The sequence below is a fragment of the Mastacembelus armatus genome, chromosome 15 (genome assembly GCF_900324485.2).
Source record: "Mastacembelus armatus chromosome 15, fMasArm1.2, whole genome shotgun sequence".
NCBI lineage: Eukaryota > Metazoa > Chordata > Actinopteri > Synbranchiformes > Mastacembelidae > Mastacembelus > Mastacembelus armatus.
This window is the reverse complement of record NC_046647.1, coordinates 8,023,582-8,035,629: the sequence shown is the minus strand read 5'-3', so window position 1 is coordinate 8,035,629 and position 12,048 is coordinate 8,023,582. Positions and strand designations below refer to the sequence as shown.

At 43.7% G+C, this 12,048-nt stretch overlaps 1 protein-coding gene across 6 annotated transcripts in view; it reads left to right on the top strand.

Moving 5' to 3' along the window:
- fgfr2 (fibroblast growth factor receptor 2) overlaps nt 1–10,624 on the top strand; it is a 36,295-nt gene extending 25,671 nt beyond the window's left edge. For 4 of the 6 annotated variants that reach the window (XM_026308613.1, XM_026308618.1, XM_026308614.1 and 1 more), the window contains 8 exons: nt 966–1,087; nt 1,953–2,063; nt 2,449–2,639; nt 3,311–3,433; nt 4,684–4,754; nt 7,210–7,347; nt 7,829–7,934; nt 9,398–10,624. In XM_026308613.1, coding sequence (XP_026164398.1) covers nt 966–1,087; nt 1,953–2,063; nt 2,449–2,639; nt 3,311–3,433; nt 4,684–4,754; nt 7,210–7,347; nt 7,829–7,934; nt 9,398–9,562 — 1,027 coding nt within the window. In that variant the 3' untranslated portion in view covers nt 9,563–10,624. The remainder of the gene's footprint in view (nt 1–965; nt 1,088–1,952; nt 2,064–2,448; nt 2,640–3,310; nt 3,434–4,683; nt 4,755–7,209; nt 7,348–7,828; nt 7,935–9,397) is intronic. The other 2 variants (XM_026308615.1, XM_026308616.1) reach the window with 1 other exon arrangement.
- Nucleotides 10,625–12,048: the final 1,424 nt, after the last annotated feature.

Below are 12,048 nucleotides of genomic sequence, written 5' to 3'. Positions count from 1 at the left end.
CAAAGGGGATGTTCTGTCTAGGCTGAATAAATCTCTGTGCCTTTCTGTGTGGGTCTTTAGTCCTCGCCTGTCATCCCAGCGCCTGAGGGATCATGTCGGGATTGCAGAATGCTGAGGAATGCTAACGTCTGCGGTTTGTGTGGAGGAAAAATAACATCGATTATGTGTGGCTGGATGGACAGAATGGTTGCCATTGAGCGTGGCAGTATGTGTGGACAGATAGGGGATTGTTTTACTACGGCCCAGCGCTGGCCTCAGGGCCTAGGCTTTGAGTGTTTACATAGCCGAGACACTGGGCCTTTGGGGTGGGATGAACACCTGTCAATCAAATGAAAGAGCAGCAGGATACACTGCAAGTTCAAGGGCCAGATAGGTGACTGATATATCGCTGTGAGGAGCACGTTTACAGGTAGAATTTTACTAAATCCCTCAAACTAATATAGTGTAGACATAAAGTTTAACACAGCAGCTATTGCGACATGGTTTAGAATTAAACAGTAATTACATTTCCATCTGGTGTTGTCAGACCCACCTGCATGGCATTCCATCTGTCACTGCTAATGTGTCAAGGCTAAGCTAAGCCCTGTGTAATGACTTGTAGAGAGTGTGTATTGGAACTTGCCAAGGCAGGGTAAACAGTCTAGAAGTAAGTGTTTCTCCCTGGCTTTATCGGGCCACGTCTGCCTTCCTACCTACTGCCCTGGCACAGGCGGCGTCACCATGCCAATAAAACACTCACACAGACAGAGAGAAAATTCAAGGGAAAAAAAGGATGAGTTTGAGAAAACAGCTTGGTGCCTTGTTTCCTCCCTTCTCTCAATCTCACACTCTATCTAACCTGTTTATTTCTGCTCGGGGAGTGAATCGATGTCACAGTAAGATCAGGATGATAAGTTTTAGTTTGTGTTTCAGCAGCTACTCAGCTTCCTGTTTGCTTCTTTGTGTTTTCTGTGTGGTGGCTGCAGGTTGACGCTGGGCAAGCCTCTAGGTGAGGGCTGCTTTGGCCAAGTTGTAATGGCAGAGGCCCTGGGCATCGATAAGGACAAACCCAAGGAGGCTGTAACTGTTGCAGTCAAGATGCTGAAAGGTAAGTGGGTCTCTTACCTGCACACAATTACAGTGAGGTTGTAATGGTAAACGTCTGACTTGTGCTCACGGTCAGACCACTGGGATAACATGAACACTGCTTCATTATGTTTTGTGGGCAATCTGAGTACATTTCGTCGCTAATGTATGCTCCAGTGAGGGTTGAGTAAAGACCAAGGTGGAGCCTGGGGCTGTCATTATTTGATATTGGTGGTTACTGAGTGACGGCTAAAGGGAGGTGGATTGGGTAGGTAAGGGTTAAGGGTGGTCGCATACCTGACCCTAGAGCAGCAGCTGGCTGGAGCTCAGTCAGCACCCACACAAAGGGGCAAGTCACACTAGGAGGACTGCTGTGATTAATGAAACTAACAGGAAGAGGCACTGGGTTGATTTGGGGTTTTTGGGGGAGAGGGGATGGCTTAAGATCAGGTACAGCAGCAGGCTATTGGACCTATCTTAACAATAGAAATCTACTCTTTAAAACAACTTCTGGTATGGTAATGGTAGAAAAGAATGCAGACAATGCCATTCTGACTGTCTGGATACCCCTTCTGGCTCAGTCAGTCCCATGAAAAAGGAGCCTGTGCAGCAGATAATAATCCTGACTGAACGTCTTTAATTCCTCCTATTCTCTTTCCCTACCACTGAAAGGATGCCTCTGTGTGAGGAGCTTCCCTTGCTTCTGTAACTTTAGCCCATGTTGTCTGTCAGCCGCACTTAATGAGAAGCACCTACAAAACATAGTGGCATCTGACAGTGCAGCCCTTGAGTCCTGAAAGGGTTAAATGGAAGGCAGGACTGGCCTGTGTTTGTTTTTGCAGACTTTTTCCTTTCATATCCTTTAATCCAACTTTTTCTGTTCTTAGATGATGCCACTGAGAAAGACCTGTCTGACCTGGTGTCAGAGATGGAAATGATGAAGATGATCGGTAAACATAAGAACATCATTAATCTTCTGGGGGCCTGTACACAAGACGGTGAGTAGGATGGGACCCGGCAGTGTAGAGGGATGTTTTAAGAAGGGAATCAAAATGCATATTTTGTTTTTGCAATTAATACACTTAGAAGATTTGTTCTCTATATCATACTGTTTAAGGCACTGCAATGCCCCTTTTCAATTTTTGTGGACTTTTATGAGATATGGAAATTTACATAAATTCTTGCAGCAATGGGAGAGTCTGACTGTTTTGAAGGTGTTTCCCACACAGACGTTTTCATATTTTAAACCAAAATTGTATTGAAGCAAACAACAGGTTTAAGGTCAAACAGTAGGTGTTTCAATAACAATTCACTGAATTTTGTGTGTTGTCAAATAATGATGACCATGTTCAAATGGTAATATGAGCCTTTTCTCTGCTGCAGGCCCCCTCTATGTCATAGTGGAGTATGCCTCTAAGGGAAATCTTAGGGAGTACCTTCGGGCCCGGAGGCCGCCCGGCATGGAGTACTCCTATGACATAGCCCGTGTCTCAGACGAACAGCTCACTTTCAAAGATCTGGTCTCCTGCACTTATCAGGTGGCGCGGGGAATGGAGTACCTAGCATCGCAGAAGGTAAGAGGAGGATATACACAAACACACAAATGCTCCCACATCAGCCCCCTCCTTATGACTGCCCAGGCAGATCTCTGTGCCAGTACATGTAATGTTTGATGTGTTGTATCTAGGAAGGTTTTACGTAGGAAGCTTGGCTGGGCATCACTGTGGGAATATTGTCTCCTAAAAACACTACTCTGACCCCCTGGCCAATCCCTGCATTGTCTCTCAATCCATAACAAAAGCCCCTCTGTGTAGAAGAATAGGGAAGTTTTCACAATGGGGGGGGCGGGCAGCCATGTTGGCCAAACACAACCTCACGCACCTCCTCACTGCTGGAATGCGACACACACATATACAGTACATGGATGCACACTGACAGACAGAAAAAACCCATAGCTATATACTGTATGTGTCAAAGTATGTGAGGAATCTTTGCTTATCCAGACATGTTCAGGTTGCTGCAGTCACTGTGGGTGTCATCTTATTTAGTCAAGTGCTGCCTCAGTGCAGGAGATGATTACATGCAGCACAGACATTTTAACACCATTGTAAAATAATCACACGCCTGTTTCAGAGGTGATGTCTTATTCTCTCGTACCCTCACTTTTTCCACTGACCCCCTCACCTTCTGCCTCCTTTTTTACCCCCCCCCCTTCATTTCTCATTCTCTCCATTCTCCATCCCAGTGTATACACAGAGATCTGGCAGCCAGGAACGTCTTGGTCACAGAGAGCAACGTCATGAAGATTGCTGACTTTGGCCTGGCCAGGGACGTCCATAACATCGACTACTATAAAAAGACAACCAATGTGAGTCCTTAACCTGCATGCTCCACATGGAATGATGTGGAGCATGCAGGGAGTGTCTAAAGGGAGTGGAATGTCTTTGAGAGCTGCAGTTTGACATTAGTCTACTCGTCTCTGTCTTTTCTCTAATTCCCTCCATTCCCTCATCTTTCTGATTCCCTCTTTCCCCCGGCTGGTGTCTTGGCAGTAGCTGCAGGTTCCCAGGCAGCCAGTGAATGTAGTGCATCTGAAGCCTCTGCCTTGTTTATCCCTCAGTCTCTTGTTCCTTTGGTTCCGCAGACACTTATACAATTAGCCAGAAAGAGAGACAGAGTGAGAGGGGAGCGGCTTAAACATAATTGACATCTCCATAGTGGCCCAGTGGTGTCTTTCTTTCCCACCGCAGAGCAGCATTGCCTGCACATCCTCATTTAGTATGCATGGTTGCCTTTTCATCGATGCACAATCGTGCTGAGAACTAGCTGACAACAACAACAATATGTAATGATTTTGATGGCTGATGGTGATTAGGACAGTGACAGCAGCGGCAGTGACGGTGATTTAGACAGAACGATTATTGTAGTGCTACTTTTGTTGTTTGTTTATGTTTTTTTTTTTTCATTCTGACAGGGGCAAAACCATTTAGAGTGACCTTAATATGGTTATATATAACTATCATATTACCCTGCATCAAGTATTGTATGTAAACAGTAAGAGAATTTACATTGTTTTATTGTATTATGCGTTCCTTTTCATCTTTCTGATATATTTCTGATTTTGGTTGTAATAAGCCTGTTTTCCATTAGAGTTAATATTATTTCCATGAATCCAGCAGCAGACAAATATGTTTCATAAGGACTTGCTAAGGTGTTATTCAGCCATGTAGTAATTCAGGGTGTCTGGTGAGATTATTTCTGCCATAGAGATACTGACCAAGGTCGCCCTGTCAGCTTTGATTAGCTTCTCAGCCAGTGTTTTAATGGCTCTTAGCGATAAACTCTCTCCTTTATCTCTGACCCTGTTTATCAGCTCTATTTCTTTAACAATGTAAATGTTCCTCTGGGAAATCCTCCACTCAGATAGTTGCTCTTTTGGTGCCCTGGTCCCCAGGCTGCTTTCAAATATCATCCTTTCCAGGAGTAATGAGATATCTCAGCACTAAGTGAATTCAGACATGCTGACCAGGCCTTAAACGAAGGAGTTCATGGATGGTTTGTAAGTATTGGCGTTGTTTGACCTCTCACCTGTGTGTGTGTGTGTGTTTGTGTCCTCAGGGTCGTCTCCCAGTAAAATGGATGGCTCCAGAGGCGCTGTTTGATCGGGTCTACACACACCAGAGCGATGTGTAAGCATCACAAATTCATGATACAAAATCCACTAAAACTTAGATGATCACTGCTGTTTTTTTTAAAATTTTAATTAGCCCAGCTGGTTTAGTGTGGCCTGCAGTTATATTCAGGGGTTGTTTTTCAGATTGTAGAAGCAGGGAATGGGTGAAGCGTTTCGGTGCAGTGCTGATAAGTGTTAGGGTGGGGGGTGACTAGCTATAGGGGTCCAGCACCGGCCAGTCTATGGCAAAAGTGAGGATTTCACACTAGACTTGTAGCCAATGCCGTGTTACTAATCTGACCGGCTTCAAAGGGCCCTGGAAGGAACCCGGAGCCCAGCAGCACCTCCTCCCCCACCACCTCACCCCTCGCTCCTCCGGCTCAGCACGGAAGTCTCCCTCCTTTTGGGCCTTCACAGATGTCTGAATGCAACAATGCTGCAGCCCTCCCGTCCGGGCCTCATCCTCCCTTCACCCTCCTCTTTTTAGCCCCCCTGCCATCCTTCTTCACTCTCCCCTCCTCATTCAGCAACACTTTGAACATGTGGTTCATTGTTTTGGAGCCGTTCCATGATCAAAATAACTTTCCCTTTCCCTGCATTCGCCCCATCGTTCTTATTTTCATTCATCTGGTACATGAATTGCTGACCCATCTCTGCCTCTGGCTTTTTTTTTTTTAATTCATGAAGATTCATTCTAAAAACAGAACAAAGGGAGAGCACCCCTCTATTTTTGGTGTTTGAGTCTCATGTGTTCTGACGTTGTTATTTGAAGTTTCTGCTTCAAAGTGTATGTGGCAATTAGATAAATGCCTTGTATGCTGACCCCTGGGAAAGAAGCTTTTGTGTGTCTGTGAGTCATTCACCAGTAGCACACTAAACATAGAGTGCACCCAGCTGAACACTTGGAGAGTCACTCTACTGTCCATGTTTGCGTAGATGTGTGTACACATAAATAATACCTATACACATGATGCCCTCCATGTTCCATAACACAGCACCAATCAATAAAGTTGGGGTGTGCAGGCAGCTGAATTGGGGGGGGGGGGGGGGTTGGGCGCATTAAGCGGCTACTGTAACCCTTTCTATAAGCTCACTGCTAATTACATTTCATCACTCACTTTTAGTAATTGGCTTTTTCACATGCAGTACGAAGGGAAAGGGAAGATGATGAGTGGTGTTGGGGAGGTGCAGGTTGGAGGGCGTACGCACAAACATTACCACAAGTGCAGGCGATCCATACATGACATCAGATTAAATGAATACATGAATTCCAATGAAACTCCAACCCCTTGTCTTGACAAATGGGCCCAGGGGACTCAGCTCTGGTGCAGGTAATGGTAAAGAGTTGTAGAGAGACAGCTGTTTTGCCTTCACCAAGAATGCAAATGTCTCCCTTCTGCTCTACCTTCAATCTTTACATTTTGATCAGATCCACTGATGAATGTCAAATGTATTGACTGTATTTATATTTCAGTCAATATCATAAACAACAGCAGCAGTGCAACATACAACCTAACTGCTTGAAATGTAAATGTAATAAGATATAAATAGCTCCAGTGTGTGAACCCTGACGAATGCCAGGTCATTTACAATGACCCAGAGCATGTTGATGTGAGTGTTTATTTGGTGAGTCATGGTTGGTTGCAGGTGGACACGAACCTGCACAGGCCAACAGGCTGACAAGCACTGAGAGACAGTTACAAAGTAGCACAGAAAGGAGAGATGAGTGTGTTACCAAGTGGTGAGATTCAACACAGTGATAGGGGAGAGAACAAACTTGGGGGTGGTTGTGTAAACAGATGCAGCGACTGATAAACGTGCTTGTCCATGCCTACTAGCCTTGTTGGACTGGCACGTACATTTATACATGCCAGTTTGTGTACATGTGTCTCTGTGTTATAATACAGCCTTTGTGTGGACATGAAACAGTCAGTGCTGTCAGTGCAAGAATGATTCATTTGAGAGATTCAGGATCTTAAATATAAAAACGCAGCATGACAAGCGATGGAAATCAGCAGTGTGGAATCACTGATATTTAACTCCCTGGATACTGCGATGAAGAAGTTAATAGCCACTAGCCATCTTTGGACCTCTCCCACCTCTTTTGTCTGCTGTGGGTCATTCACTGTTTGTTTTGGTGTGGTGTGAATGGACAATACCAGTCAGTGTGACTGGCCAGCCCAGCACAAAAGCCATCTTTGAGACCAGGGCCAGCGTGCCACTGGGAGTGGGTTCACGCCACAAGCCATCGGACGGCAGAAAGAGGGCATTGACACCACTGCAGTCACACTGTTGAAGTTGTTTCCAAACTTTGGCCAAGTGACTCTATGTGAAGTATCTCTAGCTTAAAGGGAATATTAACATTACGCTAGAACTGCTTGAACACTATATACAGGTTAATCCTGCTGTTTCAGTGTCATCATGGTATATCATGACTATATTGATCAATTTCTCTGTTTCTGTCTTACCAGCTGGTCCTTTGGGGTGCTGATGTGGGAGATCTTCACCCTAGGGGGCTCACCCTACCCTGGCATTCCTGTTGAAGAACTCTTCAAGTTGCTGAAAGAGGGCCATCGCATGGACAAACCTGGCAACTGCACCAACGAACTGTAAGCTTTGCTCTTTTCTGCCAAACTGACATCCTCCCTAACCAAACTGCTACCCAAGCACACACTAATTCTCACACCCAGACTCAATGCAGTCCCAGTCTCCATCAGATGCATGACCCTGGAGCTCTGTGTCCACTCTGTCAGGCCTCTGCACAGCTGTGACTGGCTGCTATCAGTGTCCGCATTTACAATGAGTCCTCTGCAATCAGTGGACAATGGCACAGCATCTGTCATGGTGCCACATCGAGATGGTTGATGCAGAACAAAGTAGAGAGACGTGCAGGACTTATAGTATTGAGGGGCATGTTTGTGTTCAGCACCTAGACATTTTATATAGCGAGACTGGAATAAATAATTTCAGCTGGCAAACGTTAAGACTAAATAAGGTGGATGAGGAGTGGAGTAATAATGTGGATCACACTGTTCTCGCGCCCTCTAATCTACTCTGTGTAAACTGATTCTAATTTTCACTCTCTTTCAGGTACATGATGATGAAAGACTGCTGGCATGCCATCTCATCCCAGAGACCTACCTTTAAGCAGCTAGTAGAGGATCTGGATCGCATCCTTACCCTTAGCACCAATGAGGTGAATGCAGCTCTGTCATTCTTCTTCACACACATTTTTATTCCAGGAAGATTCTTGGATAAAGGGTGGCCAGAATGCATGCTACACAAACCCTACATTTTCCTGGCTAACAGGAGTCTGGCTTTTCATAACAAAATGGAATATTATTATACATTCCTACAGAGAGTAACATGTTTCTCACTCCAAACAAAATCACACTTTTGCCAGTGCGTACAGGGTTCAGCAGAATGTTGCAGTCCCAGTGCTGACACAAGGCCTAAATGGCGACCAATAAGAAAAAAAATCATATGATGATATGATCCAGGCCCAACATGGCCGCTGCAGCCCAGTGATGTTGCCTAATCATCAAATCCATGCCTCTCTCTCTATAATGGCCTGCTTTTCTTTCCATTCCCTTCCCTGTCCTGTGTGATAATCATTTGCTGAGCTGAAGAGAGGCCCTCGATGGAAAGCTGTCAGGACTCGTCTGCTCCGGAGCTGTTGTGAATTTATGCCAAAACAGCCCAACATATAGTTTGAAGTTTTGAAATGTAATAAAGCACATTTTTCTTTACTCCATACCACCCCCCCCCAAACCCCACTTTCCTTCTGCCCCAAACCACTGGCAGATGTGTAGGTTTTTAGTAATGTGAGTCTTCTTGTGTTGAGCTGGGAAAATGGAAGCCAGCACTCATTTTCTAGAAAGCCCTAAGAAGCCTTCCTCCTCACAACTGGTCCCAGTAAAATGCCATGGAAGACCAGAAGGAGGGGAAAAAGGGTGCCTCAGTCGACATGAAACGACCAACTTCACAACGCTGGTCTGAGTCACAAATTAATAACAGGACTTGTTGGAGTTTTTATCTTGCTTCATCTTCACTTATTTAGGGGTTGTGTGCCATGTTCAGCCAGCGCTTTTATTTTTTCCAGCCCCTAAACATTTGTGTTGGGCGTTTCAGTGTCAGATGTCATATTTGTTTGGACTGAACTTGAGAGTGATGTGAGGGGATGCTGTAAAGACAGATGCCAGATCTGTGCCACGTATCCTCTTTTCCCCAACCTCACAGCCACATGAAACTGTTCTGTAGTGGACCAAAGCTCTACGAGGTCAACCTTCTACCTTCAAGCTCTGCTGGATCAGCCAGCAGTCCAACATGAAATTATTACCTATTATTCTTGCAAATATTTTCATATAGTATCTAGTTTAAGATTTTTTTTCTGCTCCATTTCATAAATCTGCACAGGGTGATTTGGTAAGGTTTAGATAAATATCATAAAGAAGGTGATACTGTTCCCCTCCACCTCCCTCACCCTTCTCTGGAAAGTCCCTGTTCTTGTTGACTGGGTCTCAGCACTGTATTTATGTTCTCCTGTTTGCTCTAGGTCTTCTGCCTCTCACTCCTTCGAAGCGTCTTTCCCCTTCGTAACATATGAGCTTGTCTGAGCGTAAATTATCTCACCCAGTCCTCTCCTTCCTCTGTCTACAGGAGTATCTGGACCTGTGTGCCCCAACAGAGCAGTATTCCCCCAGCTTCCCTGACACTCGCAGCTCCTGCTCCTCCGGTGACGACTCTGTGTTCTCCCATGACCCCTTACCGGACGAGCCCTGTCTCCCCAAGTACCAGCACATTAACGGGAACGTTAAAACATGAGCCCCCACCATCCCTCTCCCAACCCAGCCTGACCCACCCCGGGCTTAGTCCTCAATGTCCCCAAACTTAGCACAGACACCCCCTTCCAGAACCCCCCCCAAATCCCCCCAACTTCCTGCCCCCCCATCACCCCTCTGGCTTCCAGTGGACCAATGAACCCAGACGGGACTGGGCTGGTGGCAGCGCTGCTGTCACACACTCATACTGCCATACACACGCACTATATACACTACATGCTCCCATGAGGTCTTAAAAGGATAGGACAGGGCCCCAGCAGAAGCTGTTTGTTACTGACTGAATATATACTGATGTTCCCTGGGGACCCTCCTCCTCCTCTCTCTCCCTAAACACACAGCCTTTTCATTTTGGTTCTCATGTTTATACTCAGACAGTTTTTTTTTTTTTTTTTTTTTGCAATCAACGATGTTGCCTGTTTGGAGATCCCATTCCTGTGGCTTGCCCTTCACAAGACTGTTATTTACTCCTGGAGGAATGTATGGACCGATGTAAACTTAGAACAAGGGACCACAAGAGGAGGACAAATAGGAAAAGGACTCAGAGACAAAGCTCTGACTGACAAAACAGAGGAATAAGTGGAGTGCACATATAGAAACTGCTCTCCTGTTTATTTTGTAATATTGATGCATTTCTTTTCAATTGTCTTCATAAACCTTCCCAATTATTCTGGAGAAAAATACACAGTATAATGTGTAGTGCTGGGTATATTTGTAAATATATTCAAATATGTATAAATATATATATATTATAAATATATATATATTTACAATGAATTATTTTTTTGTATGAACTCTGAAATAATCCCACCCTCCCTACCTTACTCTGAGTTTGAGGCTGGTTTGCTAACAGGTTTTGTGTCCTATATTTCTCTTCGCACGCACACTCACACATACAGACATGGATACACACTTTAATGTACACAAACACCTGTTTTACTCTCACTCAGTAACACAGTTGAGTATTGGCTTTCAGGGACCAAGATAGCATGTTAATTTATTGACTTATGTTTTTTTTTTTTTAATGAATCAAGTCTGGGAAAAAAAAGAACAAAAACAATATGGCAGAAATAATGACATTAATGATGCTGATATTACAGAAATAATCCATTAAATTTATGGTAATTTAAAATGATCTTTCAGCAGTAACAAAAAAAAAAACTATTTTTAGTGGGTTTGAAAGATCCAGGTTTTGTAAGTTTTATATATGAATGTGAATATTAAGTTAAATTTTAAAAACTGTACATTTTATAGTCAGCTAATCCCTCTCTCATGTAGATGTTTCTGTCATTTCTATCCAGTCATTTTACTCTTTCTTAACTTTGCTTTAGGAATTGAGATTGACTTCTGGATATTTATATATGATTGAAATAAATAAGATTCACCTACTAGCAATCTGCTCCCTCATTTAGACTAAACATAGACTCCAAATTTACTTGACAGAATTGAAAGCTGAAAACAAACTCTTAAGTCATTGTTTGTTTGTTTTTTTCTACTGGACCAACTTTAAGATGTTCTTTTGCAACTGTTCATGGCACATTTGTGAAATAAATAATGTAAAAATATACTCTCGTCCTAATTTCTGTTTTTTGGATGTTTAAGCAGAAAGTGGTACATAATTATGGCTGAATTATTTTTATTGCATCATAAGATGGAAGAATGTGTTATTATTAAATGTCACATTCATTCAAGCTAAACTTATTGTTCTTAGTAGCTGATATGGGTGGAGATGGTTTAACGGTAAGTACTCAGTACTTTTTAGAAGAAAGCATTTCCCTTGTGTCTATTCTTATATACAGAGGAGAGTTTTTCCACCATATCTGCTAGTAATCCAGAGAAACTGGGCAAATCTACATGGATTCAGTTCAGAGGCCCAGCAGGCCAAGTCTTTATGCAAATGTGCAAAGCTCAGCACAAACACAAAGTAAATGTGATCAAGTTACTGAATTTATGCCAGTGGTCAAAGCAATTTTGTTAATAAGCAGGGAACTTGTCATTGTGATGATAGTGCGGCTCTGTGTCCTGGTCTGACTCTGATCAGACGGAGTCTTGTTTAGCCTCCTGGCAGGCTAACAGATGCTCTGATTAGCTGATTGATTTCCCTTTCTTTACTTATCTAAACAAATCCAATTCAACAGAGTGAGCCGCAGATTCATCTGATTTGAAGTAACTTAATCAAAGTGATCTATTAGTGAGTGTGAGTGACAGTGGCAGTCACTGATGTGGTTGTATTTAGCAGGCTAATGGCGGTTACTTATCACATGTGACAAAAATACTGCGACAACATAACGAGACAGAGCCAGTCGGTGACGGCATTAGGTGGAGCTGATGCAACAGCTGTACTGATGTAATTCATAAGCATTGATTAGAAGAATTTCTCTGCTGCAGCATCACGTAATAAGAGACACAGCATTAATAAGCTCTACAGTCATGCCAGCAGCTATGTGATGCTATATTAAGTTAAATGTTATT